At 38.3% G+C, this 16,294-nt stretch overlaps 1 protein-coding gene across 2 annotated transcripts in view; it reads right to left on the reverse strand.

Moving 5' to 3' along the window:
• Window positions 1–16,294, reverse strand: part of RFTN1 (raftlin, lipid raft linker 1) — a 95,998-nt gene that overhangs the window by 42,570 nt on the left and 37,134 nt on the right. For both annotated transcript variants that reach the window (XM_085226298.1, XM_085226299.1), the window contains exons 3-4: window positions 15,158–15,344; window positions 1,363–1,471 (exon numbers count right to left, since the gene is read on the reverse strand). In XM_085226298.1, the coding sequence (XP_085082424.1) occupies window positions 1,363–1,471; window positions 15,158–15,344 (296 nt within the window). The remainder of the gene's footprint in view (window positions 1–1,362; window positions 1,472–15,157; window positions 15,345–16,294) is intronic.

A 16,294-nucleotide genomic window follows, 5' to 3' on the forward strand; every position in this document is an offset into this window, starting at 1 on the left:
GATTATACCTCAAAAAGGCATCTTTATAATCCCATAATCAAATGGCTTCTACCAACAGAAACATTTCCCCGTCTACAAGAGCATTTTAAAGACTCAGAACTGAATATTTATGGAAATAAGCCGACTCCTGGGTTGTCATCTTGTTTTGACGTTAGCCAAGCTCTTTCTGAAGACTCAAATGCAAAGATTTTTCAGTTGGAACGACATAAAATTTTGCTACCAGCTGCGACAGATACTTGGACTTAAAGAACTGAAGAGTAAAATCAAACATTTTGAAACCAATACATAAGAATTACACCAGTTTTACCTAACCGTAGATGCAATAATGTAATAAACTCTGCAAATAAGATTTGAAATCAAACTTTTGAAAAGCAGAAAACGCTCAGAAAACTTCAGTTTGCTCTGACATCAAAATCTGTAAGTATGATGATGATCAGATAGTCATACAAGCATTATTTTAAAATCAGTTTTTACTATTCACAGTAAAAAGGAGAGACTGAACATGACTGTAGTCTGTCAAGCTGAGTCCCTTTCTGAACTCACACAGCCTGTGCTGAAGTCTATTTTATAAAATCTTCACTATTATCACTGCAAAATGGATTAAAGCTAAGAGGGAATACGCCTACTCACTCTATTCTTACACCAGGTGGCTATGTCAACATAGTATTTACTGCTAGTTTTTATAACATGTAATAGGACACAACAGATGCTGCAAAATCTGAACCACGCACAGCAAATCTGTCTTCATGAAAATGGACAAAGCCTGCTAATTTCCAGTCTAGTAGAATATTCAATCATCAGAAGTAATTTTAAAAGAAGGAAACAAATTAGGAATTTAAGCGTTATTTTCAATTTTTCAGTATATGGAAGTTTATTGAAAGCAGTACAATTGAGAGTGACAAAGGGCTTTAGTTTACAAGTACCATCTCTAGCTGCAAACATTATGATACTAAAAAAGCCTTAAGTAATCTAGGGGATTCTAGGAGTTAATAGGACTTCTAGCTATAGTACTACCAAATATTTTGACACTAAAATGCAAATGATGATACTCTTTCAATTTAAAATGTTTATGTCATCACAGGACTTTTCTACAATGTAACTTAGTTGGTATCATCTGTGACAGGTCACATTTCTGTGATACTACAAATCATTTTTTCGTAATAGTGTGATCAATAATACATTTCTTAAGTATAACTGCCCTTCAGGTACTTAAAATTACAAAACACCACCAAATTCCGTTGAAGTGCTTCAACTGCACAAAAGTAAGTACACTCCTATTGTCAGACTGACACAACAAGTAGTAGTAACTATAGCACAAGGCATATTGTGTTTCGGTTTTTAAGTTTTTTTTTTTTTACTCACTTTCTTAATAAAATCAGGTATCTCCTTCTTGTCTGAAAGTTGGTTTACAGAGGAGCAGCACTCTACCTCCAAAATATATCCTTCGCTATGGATGCCACCTTTTGGAGACCTAAGGAGACAAGCAGAAAAGCAGAATTAATTTCTCTCGTTAATGCTGGATACTTAGACACCTTCTTTATAAATATTTCTCCCAAAGAGCTAACACAAAACATCAGTTTCAGCACATTCACTCCACAGCATTCAGCACAGTGCTGACACCTTGCAGCTACAGCATCTTGCTGCTTTCTAGGGGAGAAGGTCACCAGTGACTGAGGACTATGGAATGCCTTGTGGACTTCCAAATTTCTTAACTTATCCAGGAAAAACTTTGTCAGTTTGGCATTTAAAGCCAACAGCAAGAGGATGCATAGGCAGTGCAGCTCTCAGAACTTCAGAAAGCAAGTTCCAGGACTAGGGACTAACTGACTCAATGGGACTATCAGGGCAGCCTGAAAAATCAATGGCACCTGCATGGAAAGTGAGTCGTTTATTCCATTTTAAGTGAGAAGAACGGCAAAGAAATCTAAAAGGTGTAGAATGTGTTCTACAAACAGTAATTAAAAGACTCTCTTCTCTACTTATGATCACTCTAACTCAGCATTTAAAAACTGGGGATAATCAAAGCAGTCTACCCTTCAGTCTTACCTAATCCTTTGTAGATGAGAAATGTAAACCTATATCTTAAATTCCTTCTCTTTCAGAAGAGGTTAACCCTAAAACAGTTCAAACCACATAGCATCTGATACATATACTGCTGAAAAATGAGTGCTGTGGAAACATGATATAGGTTGGAAGTCATCCTGAATGATACTGAGAAACAGTCAGTAGGCTTGCACTGCACAGCAGCATTACCAAAGGTCATTTTCATCTGTGGACTCCCATACAAGGAATTGATATGTCTGATCAATATAGAAATCTAGAGAATCAGTCGTTGCATCTGCTCTTCAAGAAAACACACAGAGGAAGGGTATAAAAATGAAAGTCAGCCTGTAATTCTTGGGATTAGTAACAAAGTAGTTATCTTAACATCCCACATTGAGTATCAACAGATGCAATCTAAAGCAAAACCCTAACTCTGGTCAGCAGCCACTTGGTGTAGCCGGCCCAGAGGAGACAGGAAGAGAGGTTCAGAAGCCTGATTTTGACTGCTGAGGAAGCAGCACAACATCAAAACAAGGGCGTCACAGGCCTGCCGTGCTTACGAAAGTATTTCTGTGTAAAAGCCTTGTTCTGAGGACTGAGACCATGTGACATGTCAAACACACACTCCTGCTCTGAATGGTCCCAGGGGCTTTCCCCGAGATGCAAAGTTACTGAGAGCACTGAGACGTGTGGGCTGCTGACTGTAACTTTGTGTTTCCTAGGCAATGCTGCAGAAAATTCCTACAGCATCACAGACACTGTATTTTTGATTTGATCCTCCCAACTTCGACTGTATATACTCACCTCACTTCTCCTATCTCACCAATACATGCACCATACAGTACTATTTCGTAGATGTGAACTGTCTTGGAACACTAAAGCCCTTTCACTACTTGTTCTTCCTCTGCTTTTAAGGTTCTTCTTGTAACTTGTGGTCCTGTTCGTTACTCACTCACGTATAACACCTACTGCAAACTACTGCAGGGAAGCTTGTTTAGCAGGGGCTCCCCTTCCAACCCCCTACAGTTCTGTGATTCTGTGTAAACACTGCTATACATGGAAATTCTTTAAACACCTTTATAGGTTTTACAGAAATATTTACTGGGGAACCCAAAGGATCCCACTACTACCCCTCTCTAACAGGCATAAAGAAATTCATTCAAGCAGAAAGATCATTTTGATATAGAGAAAAAAGATCATTTTGTGAGGGACAGCACCTAAGCTACAGCAACTGTGTCTAATCTAGATAAAGTCCTAGATAAACTAATCCAGTCTATGCAGATTTTCTTTCACAGGTTAATGGCTTTTCAGTAACACAAAATTTTAAGAAAGCCTCCCTGCTAGACTACATAGTGGTATACTTCTTTTTTTTTTTCCAAAAATCTCAATATGACTAATTGGAAATGTATCCCTGATATTATCTAATCATCACTTCCAGACAGAAATCAAGTTTTCAGACGGAAGTGTGTACAAGCTAAGGCTCTCTAATGTTCAAGCATTAATGAGCTACCAAAATGCAACTTGATATCACAACGCAAAGTACATACTACATCAAATGGAGCAAATGCAGTTTACCAGTGTTTCAGTTTTTGTATTTTTACAAACTGGAAGTGGGTTACTAGGAATGGTTAGCAAGGAACCAAGCCTTTTCCGTACAAGCAATCTCATTTTTCTCAGTCTATCACCAGACCTTTACAAATGTGAGGACCAAATGTCAGCTGGGGGAAACCCACCTCACTGACCAGCCCCACTCCAGCTCGGTGAGAAAGCGATATCGTTAGCTCAGAGACTCTGAAACAACACAGCTCAAGTTCAAAGTTAACATTGTTCAAGTTAAATCCTGAATCTATGTGCCACGCTACTAATGCTTATTTAAAGTGAGGCCCAGGAACAGGAAAGAATGAAACAGATCCAAAGGCACAGTCTTTCCCATTTCCACTCTGCCAAAATCTTCACCAAGCAACAGTTCGCAGTGTTGCAAACACTGATTGCAACAAACAAAGGCTTACTATTCTAATCATTACGAAAGTACCAGAAGCATTGCATTTTCATGTTTAAATCCACTGCCTATCTATAAAAATAAACTCTTCTCAACTTCTAATGATGAGGTTTATACGTGTGTAAGGTTGAGGAAAGTTCATCCTTGAACCACTCTATCTTAATTCCTCTCTTTCACCTCAGCAACTTCCTGGCCTCTCATTTCACACAGTTTTTGGAGGAGGTACTTGCAAAACTACTTGAGATGCAGATGATATCCATAAAAACATGGTGATTCTTACCATAATAGCTTAAAATGACCTGTTTGTTTTTCCCCCTTTAACAAGCACTTACTGTGAAACACACTTGCTGCTTGTAAATATTTAAGAGAACAAAAAGACAATGAATTCCTCCTCTAAGACTCTGAGGGCTACCTCTGCTCTAGAGCTGCTGAAAATAACTGCATGAAATACCACTGCAGTCTGCTAGGAACATTATTTTACAGAACACGTAGCAGATCCCGCTAAAGGCCATAAAGTCTTTAGTTAGCCTCACAGACATACTGCATATTACCAAAAATTATTTTTCCATGCATTCAAGTAAAATACATTCATATATACTAAAGGAAGGTCTTTGTCCATACTGGTAGCTTTTAGCTTTTTAGGAAAAAAAGTAAAAGCCTTTTACTCAGTCAAAAACAAACAAACAAAACTAGAGCTACAGCTTTTTATTCAAAGATAATAAATGGCACTGGATTTCACAGACTGCAAAAATAATCTTCTGAGCAAAGCTAGGTGGACAAGAACATATTTCCAGCCTCTATATAATAAACAGTGCTTTTCATACATGAGTCACAAAGTATTTCATCAATATCATAAAAGTCTCCCATTATGCTCTCTGAATATTGTTAGCATAGCCAGACGTAAGTAGCCAAATACAGGTATGAGTAAATTCAATGCTGATCAGAAGTTATATTTTCTCTTTCCTTTTTTAATTTAATGAGACTACTTTTCAGATCACTTTCCTTACAGACTATGAAGTAGGATCCCCAAAGTAAAAATCTCCAAAATAAGCCAAATTGTTTGTCATAAAAGAGGGGCAGCCAGCAGGCAGAGGGGTGTGATCGTCCCCCTTTACTCTGCCCTCATGAGGCTGCATTTAGAGTGCCACATCCAGGCCTGGAGCCCTCAGAACAAGAAGGATGTGGAGCTGTTGGAGCAGGTCCAGAGGAGGATATCAGATATCAAAGATATTAAAGATATCCAAGATATCAGAGGGCTGAAGCATCTCCCCTACGAAGAAAGGCTCTGGGAAAGCTCACTGTAGCCTTCCAGGACTTAAAGGGAGCTTATAAGCAGGAGGGGAATTAATTTTTTACATGATGTGCTAGTGATGGAAAAAGGGGTAACGGCTTTAAACTAAAAGAAGAGAGGAAATTTAGGTTAAGTGTTAGGAAGATATTCTTTAGTCAAAGCATGGTGAGGCACAGGCACAGCTGCCCAGAGAAGCTGTGGATGCCCCATCCCTAGAGGCACACAAGGCCAGGCTGGATGGGGCCCTGGGCAGCCTGAGCTGGTGGGTAGCAGCCCTGCCCATGGCAGGGGGTTTGAACTGGGTGGGCTTTAAGGTCACTTCCAAGCTAAGCCATTCTATGATTCTATGATTCAAAATAGGAATATTTATCAAGATCACAGAAGTCAGAAGATAAATCAAAAGTGAAGTTCAGATCTCCTGACTTCATTCTCAACCCTGCACTCATATCCCCTTCTTCTGAAGGAGGAATGGTATCAGTCACCTGAAAATTAACCCAGTCGTCCATAACCTGGAATCTCCTCTTAATTTTGTAGCACAAGAACTTAATAGGAGGTTGTTTAATCAATGGATATACAGATGGTTGTTTAATCAATGGATATACAGATGGTATAGATATATATATCCAGGAGCTTGGCTAATAGAATCTATATTGGAGAAATAGGAGAAAATCACTCACCCTGTCCTGGGCTCGCAAGGTAAACTCCTGATGGAGCAGAACTCCAGAGAGAGATCCTTCCCCACTGGCAGTCGGCTCTTAAATGGGTCTAGGAGAGGTGCAGCCAGGCTCCACCCCTTCCTGCAGCACAGGTGAATTGCCTTCACCTGTGCTCCCATGGCTGACTCATTGCTCGCCTCAGGTGATCAACCAAAGGTTCAGGCCGTGATTCAGCACCCCCATACAGAGGTCAATAAATAAAATATTTTTAAATGAAAGTAATCATTTTACATAAAGTTCATTTCCACCTTCTCATCATAAAATATTTCTCAACAAAAAGAGAAATGCTGAAACTAGTTTAGTTTAAAAAAAAAAGTATAAGCTTCAGCAATTTGAAAGATTACTTTTCTTCTTTATTTATCCTTAGCAATGTCTTTCTCCTCTTTCTTTCCTTCCTTCTAGGATGGAAAACTGAATCTTCCCACTATTCACTATCTCCAAACGAACATTCAAGTTTTATTACCTTTGCTCTTCTAATAAAATATATTTGTGCCAATTAAAAGCCTCTCAGCCCAGAAAAAGGCACACTGTGATACAGTGATGCTGTACCTTGGAAGCTAGGACTAACAGGAAAAGCTGATACACAATGACCAGGGCTTGTTGTACTCGTAATGTATTTTGTGAAACTTGCAAGGGAAGAGAAGCGGCAGTGTGAAGGACGTGGTTCCTCTGCATGCAGAAGGGAACTGTCCTGTCCACAACAGGAGAGGGAAACTACAAATTAGTAATCATGGGGACAGATGGGACTTTCCACTGCATTTTATACACCTTGGGCTTTTATTTGTTTTTCTTCCTTTGTTATGTATCTAATGCTTTATCTTTATTGATTTTCCAGGTTAAGGATTTTCTGTCCTTGTGGGTGTACTCAGTGACTACCAAAAATCTTAACCAGAGGGTGGCAAATAGCTGAGAGGAATTACAGTCTACCTGGCACTATTCAGAGGGACAGTGCTTGCCGGCATGTTGAGGTTGGGGGTAGAGGGGCACCCTGAAGTGTCACTGATAAGGAACAAAATGAGGATCATAGACTTAAAAGAGTTGGGTACTGAATCCTGAACAGGACCTCTACTGCCAGTAAAGAAAATACATAAAATATATAAGATTTTCACTTATAGTTGGAAGCTCACTGGCCAAAAAATATTTTATGATGGTTGTTTCAGTAGGCTGTCATTTCTATACATCTGTTCGCAGTTAAGCGCCACTTCATGGTAGATAAACCATTACCAGCTGTAGAGTACCAGTAACTTACACATTAACTATTAAAGCTGACAATTTAGTGTCTGTTACATATTGGATTTCCAGCCCTTTTCAGACACAATAAGAAAGTAAAAGATAGAACACCACTATGTCCTAATCTTTGTGAAGTTCTTCATATGTATGAATTCAAAAACATGAAAACACACTTGAAGCTGCACCGATACTCTAAAATGATTGTTTCATTAACATGAGAAAAGTGAGCAATGTTTCAAGATTTTCCACTACACAGAAATAATTCCACACCAAAACAGCTTACATTTCAAAATGTAACTGCACATTTATAGGAATTTGATCCACATTATGAGAAAATAGAAACACATTTAGAGGATCAACATTAGTGGCTGATATGGGTCTTATCAAGGAACATTTGGACACTGTTGAGGGATATGGTTTAGTGAGAACTATTGGTGATAGGTGGATGGTTGGACTGGATGATCTTGTAGGTCATTTCCAACCTTAGTGATTCTGTGATTCTATGTAATTCCAGGTTACAGAACTGCCAAAATTTAATTATCTGAAAGCCAAAAAAGTCAACACTTAAAAATTCACAAAATTTATGTTGCCCATCTAAAAAAAACATTTTTATTTTTACAAAAAATATTGTAGGTATATTATATCATAACTCCAAACAGGAGTTAAAACTTCTGTTTTAACTTTATCAAGTAAGTATTTTCTTACTTACATAAGAAATCTTATAACTGGAATATGTATTATTTGATAGTAATTTTTTAAAAATTTTAATAGAAGCATATAGAGTTTCTGGAGAAAAGTTCAGGCATGCATGGATACAGTCTTTCTTAGCATGTTCTCAACACTTAACAAGTGTTTCTAATTTTGAGAACGCTTTTGAAAGAACATTTATTTTGGGTCAATGTTAGGAGTTGTTGTAAGGAAATTTCTTTGAACTTGAAACAAATAACACGCTTTAAAAACTCAAGCCATTGTCCCTTGAGCTAAAGGAAGATATCTGTTGACTCTTGGGTAAGAAATAAATATTGTTCTTCCAGCAAGCTGAAATCAGCCTGCTGAGAGCAACAACACACACTGCATTAGCACACAAAATGTGTTTGATCCTAATGTTCTTGAAAGTAAGGTCAGAAATTTGCCACAATTAGACCTCAATCCTACCTACAAATCAAATAAATATACATACATACACACACAGATGCACTTACATTTAAACTAATAGCTTACTGTACCAGAGTGAAGTATGTACATTTGCCAGCTCTAGAAAGCACAAGAGTACTGGAGAAGATGACTGTTATTCTTCTTCAGGCTGTATTCTTTTGAAACACCTTAGAATGGAGATCGTGTATTTCTGCAGAGAGTTTGTAGCCCATGAAGAAGATGGAGTTAACAGGCAAGGGTTTAGCAAGGGCAAAACAATAATGACCAACCTGACTTGTTTTGATAACAAAATGACTGGTCATTTACAGCAGACTGAGAAAGATGTTTGGTGCTCACTCTCATAATATTCACAGAATCACAGCATGGTTTTGGTTGGTACTGACCTTAAAGCCTATGTGATTCTAACTTCCCCTGCCATAGGCAGGGCTGCCATCCACCAGATCAGCTGCCCAAGGTCCCATCCAACTTGGCCTTGAAAGCCTCTGGGGATTATGCACCCACAGCTTCTCCAGGCAGCCTGTGCCAGTGCCTCACCACCCTCTGAGTAAAGGACTTCTGCCTAATATATAATAGAAACCTGTTTTTTTTTTTAGTTTAAAGCTGTTCCCCCTTTTCCAGTCACTACACTCGCTGACAGAGCTGCTCTCCAGCTTTCCTGCAGGCCCACTACTTGGAAGACTGCAATGAGGTCTCCCCTGAACCTGCCCTTCTCCAGTCTAAACAAGCCCAGTTCCTTCAGCCTTTCTTTGCAGAAGAGGTGCTCCAGCCTCCGATAGTATTTGTGGCTTCCTCTGGAACCACTCCATCAGCTCTGTGTCCTTGTGTTGGGGACCCTAGAGCTGAAGGCAGAACCCCAGGTAGATTCTCGTAAGAGCATTCTTGTATTTAAGTTAGGATATTACAGTCTGGAAAAACAGATGTGGACAAACCAATTGGTTAATGGTGATGCCCTGTACGCCATTAACAGGTGGAGTACCACAAGGGTCTGCTCCTGGGGACCTGGTGTGTTTAACAACTTTATCAGTGACAGAGGAGGGGACGAAGAATGCTATGACACACCTGCAGACAACAAAGAAATGGAGATGCAGCAGGCAGGGCACACTGTACACTCCAAGAAAGGCTCCAGATCATCATGCATGTTTGCTGCTGAGTGATGTGCGCCACTGAGTATCAAACACGGCATGAAAATTTTCCACATGGAAAATGAGAAAACATCCAAGGCAGTACAAAGATGGACTTGCCAAGAAGATGCAACAGTGATGGCTCAAGGCCCAACCAAAGAAATTCTGCACAAAGTCAGAGCAAAAACTCTCCGTTTCGAGTAATGAAAATGCACGAAGACATAAAAAAGCATTTTCAGCCTAGAAGGTGTTTCTGAAACATCTAAGAATCACAAATTTAATAAATTGCCTGGATATTTTCCAAAACATTTTTCTTGCCTCTGGAAAGCAAACATGCAAACCCAAATGCCAGAGGACCAACCCATGCTTTGTGAAGCATCATGCTTTGTGAAGCATCATGCTGCAAGAGGCTGCTGCTTCTTCCTAACGTGATTATGTATTCTCTCACTTCATCAGTTCTTCAGTACAACAGTTTTCCTGCCTTCACAGAAACAGAAGCTCTTCACTACAACTGCAAGGGGAGTTCAGTACTACCGGAAAAAGACAGAGAAAAAGCTGATCTTTTGGGTGTGAAAAATCAGGGTTTCCCCTTGCTCAGCTGCCCAAAACATTCAGTCAACATAATTAAGCAAACACCAAGTGTACAGTGACTGCTGGAAATGCAAACACAGCACTGAAGAAACACCACAATTACCACCATTTTGTTTCATTCATTTGCATGTTAAAGCCATTTCAATACTCTGTATTTACATTTAAATAATTTTACCTTAATATTACTTGTCGTTTGCAGAACCCAGATTTTAAGCGACGCAAAGGACACAAAAATTTAGCAACATCTTAGAAGGTAGCATCAACAGAAATCACTTGGAATTAAATTGTGTAGCAGAAGAAAAACCCTGAAAAAGTCCTGCTTTACTATTAAACTTTTGAACTCAAGTCTGTGAAATTCCTTTGCTGATAAATACAATTATTTTTGGCCCAGTGATAAAAGTTTGCATTTCATCAGGATTAATGAACATGGAGAAATTATAAAAATAGAAACAGAATCATCTCATCAAGTGTATTATTGGAGCACCTGACACCTCATTATTTTACAGTAAAGGAGAACAGCTGCAAAGTTGTTAGAGGTAAACATAGAAGTCAACTGTAAAAGAATTATTCTTATATTATTTAGTCTAATTCTGCATTGCAACATTTCCTTGATCACTGCTTTAGTCATTGGAGGGAAGATGTATAAAAGAATATGTGTTAAGAGATACATGAACCATGGAAAGGAGGACTTCTCTGGAATCCACATTTTTTCCCGCTTCACTCTACTGCTGTAAAATAAAGCATCTGCAAACACACAAGAATTACTCTAAGTAGACAGCTGGTGAGTCTGGAACATCAGTAGTTCTTAGCAGAAGATAATGTTGTGCGTAGTACTTATGAAGAGAAGTGCAAACATTTTAATTAACATTGAATTTTTAAACTTCACAACATCAGACAGAGGTGTCACTAAAGTGAAGGGAGTAATTAAAGCAGCTTTGTGCTATGGCTTTCTTGTAGTTTTGTTTAAAGGCTGATTCAGGGATTTCTTTCAAGAAACAGGCACACTGTCAGTAATATTGATGTGCACAAGACATTTAAACTCAAGATTCCAGTGTTTAAAACTAGTGGCTTTGGGAAATAAAATGGAAAAAGGAGAAATGTTATCTCACACCTGAAGAACTGATGATCTTTCTGTTCCTGATCTGTTCCTTCATGACACATAAATGACATGCATGCTGTTCACCTCATTTTTGTCAGACATGACCTTACAAATGAGCTGACCTTCCTCATTCCCTTCGCCAAGAGAAACATGCTATCACAGCTTCTCATTTTTCAGAATACTACCATATATCCTTTTTCCTGAAATGCCTGTCTTCAAGTGAAAATCAGTGTGAATCAACTTTTCTCAAGTGTGAATCAATGTGAATCAGCAATGGGCTACAATTCATATCTGAAGCCTTCCTTGCATTTATTTAAAAAAAAAAAAAAACAAGGTAAAAACGAGGGCTTGAAGATTCCTCTTTGCATATTTTCTTATCAAACAACAACTCTGAGAAAACCAAGTGTGTCAGAAATTAGTACAGAAAGTAAAACAGTCAATTGCTTTTTATTTTTAATAATCCACTGAAATTGAGAGAAAGAGGAAGAAAGTAATCACATTCAAATATTCCATTAATCTAAACTCTTTGACTTCTAAACTATCATTGACCAACTGACCTATGTGCATAATGCAATTAGATGCTACAGAAATAAATAAAATAGATTTAAATCTATTATATTAAATAAATATGAGAGCTATGGCATACAAGAGCTATGGCAGAGTCCTTCAGCTACTCAGCAAACTATCTTTGAACTCAGTACCTCTAAGGAATCAAATACTTCTACATATACTTGATCTATTTAATTGAACATGACACTTTTTGCATTCTAGATAGTTTTGCTGTCTTGAAAAAAAATATCTATCCTTCTGTTTTTTTTGTTTTTTTTTTTAACATTTCCAGGGGACAAACCATGCTTTTCAACATTTGTGTCTTCCATAGATGTCCAGAACGTATTTCCATACGTGTCCTCGAGTGAGAATGACTCTTATTTCCGTATTTACCATTAATGAATAGATAGCTAAAACAATGTAGTGACAAAGATACTAGTACAGATTGAACATGAAACTACTCCAGTGGCTTTCAAACAAAGCAGCAAATGTACAACCACATTGCAAATCTACACCGAGTGTTTTAAAATTCCAGGACAATGGCAAAATAGGAGGATCAATACTATTAGATACTTTTTTTCAGCGAATTTCAATGCATAGCACGTCTAAGCACTCCTTTCTACATTTTATTCTCTAACAAATAAAGGCACTGCAAATCTCACAATAGTAGCAGCTTGTAGATCCTGATGCACATCATCTGCTGCAGCCAATATAGCCTCTTCTTACCTTAGGAGAGGAGATGCTACATAAAGCAACTCAAAATGTGAGGTGACAGTATTCATTTTAAACCATAAAACGGGCACAGAAAGTCGTAACACTGATTAAAGCAGACAGACTAGTTCAACTATTCAGTTCTACCTCTGTATACACAGAACTGATATTACTGAATCAAAAGACACTAATGTAACAATTCCATTTATGTTCCATTCAGGCAACAATAACAGCTAGGTGAAAAAAAACACACCCGGTGCCTGCTGGACAACCTACAAGATAAGCATATGGTGTTGGAACCATCTGTGAAGAAATACCTGTAATAAGACAGAAGCTACAGGCCAGAAGTTTTGCAGATGGCTGGGGAATCCTGAGGGTGGCCCCACACCCCAGCAAAGATCTTGTTCTGACTCCTTGGCTCCCTGTGCATGCCCGACACCACACCAGACAGAACAGCAAGAGACCACTTTTAACTTGACATGCGAGTGCTGAGTCTATGACTGTAGCTGGACTACTTACACTTCGAAATCTCACAAAATAATTTAATCTCATCAACAAATATCATAAGCAGACCTTTGCAACTACCCAAGAGTTTAGCTGTTTTATACAGAGATAGCCTACAGATGCCTGAGACCTGACAGTCTTTGGGGCAAAAGTATCATTTATTTTTTACCAGCAATGTAACGAGAAATATCTTTTGTAAAATTTTTCCTACTGCCATACATTTTCCACACTCACACAGTTCTTGCTGGAATAGGATAAACTCATGGTTCCAATACAATACATCTCTATACAGTTCATGGTCATGTGAAATGCACAGAATATCCTTCTCTCTTCATTGTGCATGACAATTCAAAGATTCCTTGCATTCACACACTACGAAAGCAGTCTCTCCCATACCCTTAGCCAAACTCAGGAGTATTTACCAAATAATATCAGTAATACCAAACTGATGTCACTTCCCTTTCTGATACTTCTCTGTTTTTTCCCACTGTACCAACTCTCTTCCGCTTTTCTCAGGCAGCCAGAAATGACAGATAAGAGAATGCAAAGAAATGAAGTGTGAACGTAAGAGGAAATCTAATTGGTTCAAGACTCTCTACTGTCTTTAATTTTGTACAGTCATTTACAGCTGTCTAAAGAGTGTGAAACACTGGCACCCAAGCAAGTGAATAGGCAATTAAGATTTTGTACTCCTCCACATTCATTCTGTGCAGATGTAAACTACTGGATATGGTATAACAGCAAGATGCTGAGCTCCCTAGCTTTAAGGTAATACATTCTTACATTCTGACTGCCAAGGACAACGCTGCTTTTCCCTGACATATCTCAGTCCTGAAAGAGCTGAGTCCTATGACCCCATTGCAAAGTCAGGCATGCAGATACTTTCATTATCTGCATCAGGGAAGGACAGGGAAAGCGAGGCCTAATGAACAGGTAAGCCAATCTCAATATTACTCAAGAAGTCCACTGCTCAGCCAAACATTTTATGTTTTGACCATACAACTGGAAACCCTTTAAGCAACAGGATCAGGAAGGCAACTCAAAGTTCTGCATTAATAAAACTAAAAGCAAGTTGTGGCAATTAAAAGTTAGTTTAGAAGCTAACGTTGCCTGAGATACCTAATGCCTGCAAATTTGGTAATGAAACACAGAACTTCTTACTTCACAGACTGAAGTTTGACCCTCTTCATACTTCCTACCCACTGATCGCCAGGCTGTAGTGAACTGAATGGTGGTTTTGCTTTAAAGAGGGGCCTAAATATTTTCATTCATACAGCAGCAGAAAGACTGAGACTGGAATCAGCAAGTGGACACTGAGTTATCCCCCATATTTCAGTAAAGGTCAACGGAAAAGGGGGGGAATGAAGAATGCAATTAATGTGCGAAAACAACATATCTGCAATAACACAGCTGTTACGAATGCTCAAATAACATTAAACTGCTTTTGAAATAGTGAAGTAAAAATCCTAAATCTGTGTTTAAAATATTCACATTTTAATTTGCTTTTGGACTAGTTAGCAGTACATTCTATTGATGTTTTTAAGAATCAGATTAAAACATAAAAGAACAGAATTCCTGTTTGTTTATTCTTCCTCAAACCGTGATTATGTAGAGCATTAATGCATCTTAGCACTTTGAACAAAGCAAGAAAGTATCTTTTTATTCAAGCAACTTGCGTCGATTCAAAAATTAAAAGAATTTGTATTGTTTAGAGGAAAGAAAAGCCCAAAGTCTACTGATAAAAGTATGCAGTAGTACTGTGGCTCTCAAATTAATTGCATTAACTGTAACCCTCTAAACACAAAATACGTCTTTTATGAGCAAATATTTCTTCTGTCTTAATAATTAAAATAAAGGGTACCAACTAGACCATCCTCACAAATTGTCAGGCAGAGGGTTTGTTTGTTTGCCTTTCATGACAACACATCCCAAAACATAGAGCATATTTCAACTTCAAGCTGGAGATGAACTGTAAACACGAAGAACATGTTAAGCCTATTCAAGTCCACACAATAAATAAATAAATAAATAAATAAATAAATAAATCAAGTTTTGCACAGTAAACTGCTATAATTTCCTGATGTAGGTCAAAACTCAGCAGGAAATCACATTGTCTATTTTTATCTCAGTTCACTGGAAGTGCTTTACCTTTCTGTTTTCTTGATAAGCACAGCCCTGAAGATTTGTTCCTGGGGAGTTTTCTCTTTTTCATCAGTTGGCTGCACGAAGGGGTGGACAGCAGCCAAGACGAAGCCCTGCTGGTATAATTCTTGCAGCTGAGCTGGAAGATCACGCAAAGAGGAGAGCCTGATTGCAGATGATCCTGGTAGCTCAGCTGGAAACAAAAAGAAATTGGTCAATAATCTTACACCAGACTATCATGTTTTTTTAAAATCCAGGCTCTTCAGAGTTAAGCAAGCTTCACAATGATTTACAATATTAACACAGAACCTTTTTCTGAAGCCCATTTTGTATTTCACATTTTAAGCAGACTGTTCTGGTGAAGAACTTATATCGCTTAAGAGATTGGTGTGATTAAAAAACCAAATTCCCTACATAGTCTGGGAGGGAAAGGGGATAGTCAATGAGGGCTGTACATGTCAAATTCAAGAGCAACAAACTAAAGTAGACATCTACACAAAAGTCGTATTAACTTGTACATCACTGACAAAACACTGCCAAAGATCTACCAATATGTCCAAAGAGTATTTTGTAGGTATACTGATAAAGATACTAAGAGCAATTAATACCCTTAGTGATAAGAAATCTTTCCAGAACAGACAGTAAACCCAGAATCTCAGGGTTTAAATCACTATATATTAGAGATAATAATGAGTCCTATGCATGAAAATAATCCATGCCCAATGTCTTTAATGTGGAGTGTTATGCCTTCCTACGAAGCAACAGATGATGCTGACTGCTGTCAGAGATTCAATGTATAAACAGGCAGCCAGTAGAGCAATTCCCTGCATCTCCTTGGAGTCTTGTAGGTTTCCAGAGAAGATCTCATAAATCACTTAAATCAGCTTTTCACTATCTTTTTCTCTAAATTAGTAAAACTTCATATACTTTGAAATCTTTTCTGAAAAGATATCTTTCCTCCCTGGCCTTTGCCTTTTCATTTTCATCTCTGTTGGGAGCTACTTATCATTTCATTCCTAACTATCCTGGAGCACAGTGTATGATGAGGTGCTGAACAGCTTCCCCTCCCACTGAAACCAGCAAAAAAGGGATGTCACAGGAAGCACAACAGAGGTTCCCAGCACCTGGCAAGCTTGGGCCTTC

Source organism: Meleagris gallopavo, chromosome 6, assembly GCF_905368555.1.
Source record: "Meleagris gallopavo chromosome 6, MGAL_WU_HG_1.1, whole genome shotgun sequence".
NCBI classification, from domain to species: Eukaryota; Metazoa; Chordata; class Aves; order Galliformes; family Phasianidae; genus Meleagris; species Meleagris gallopavo.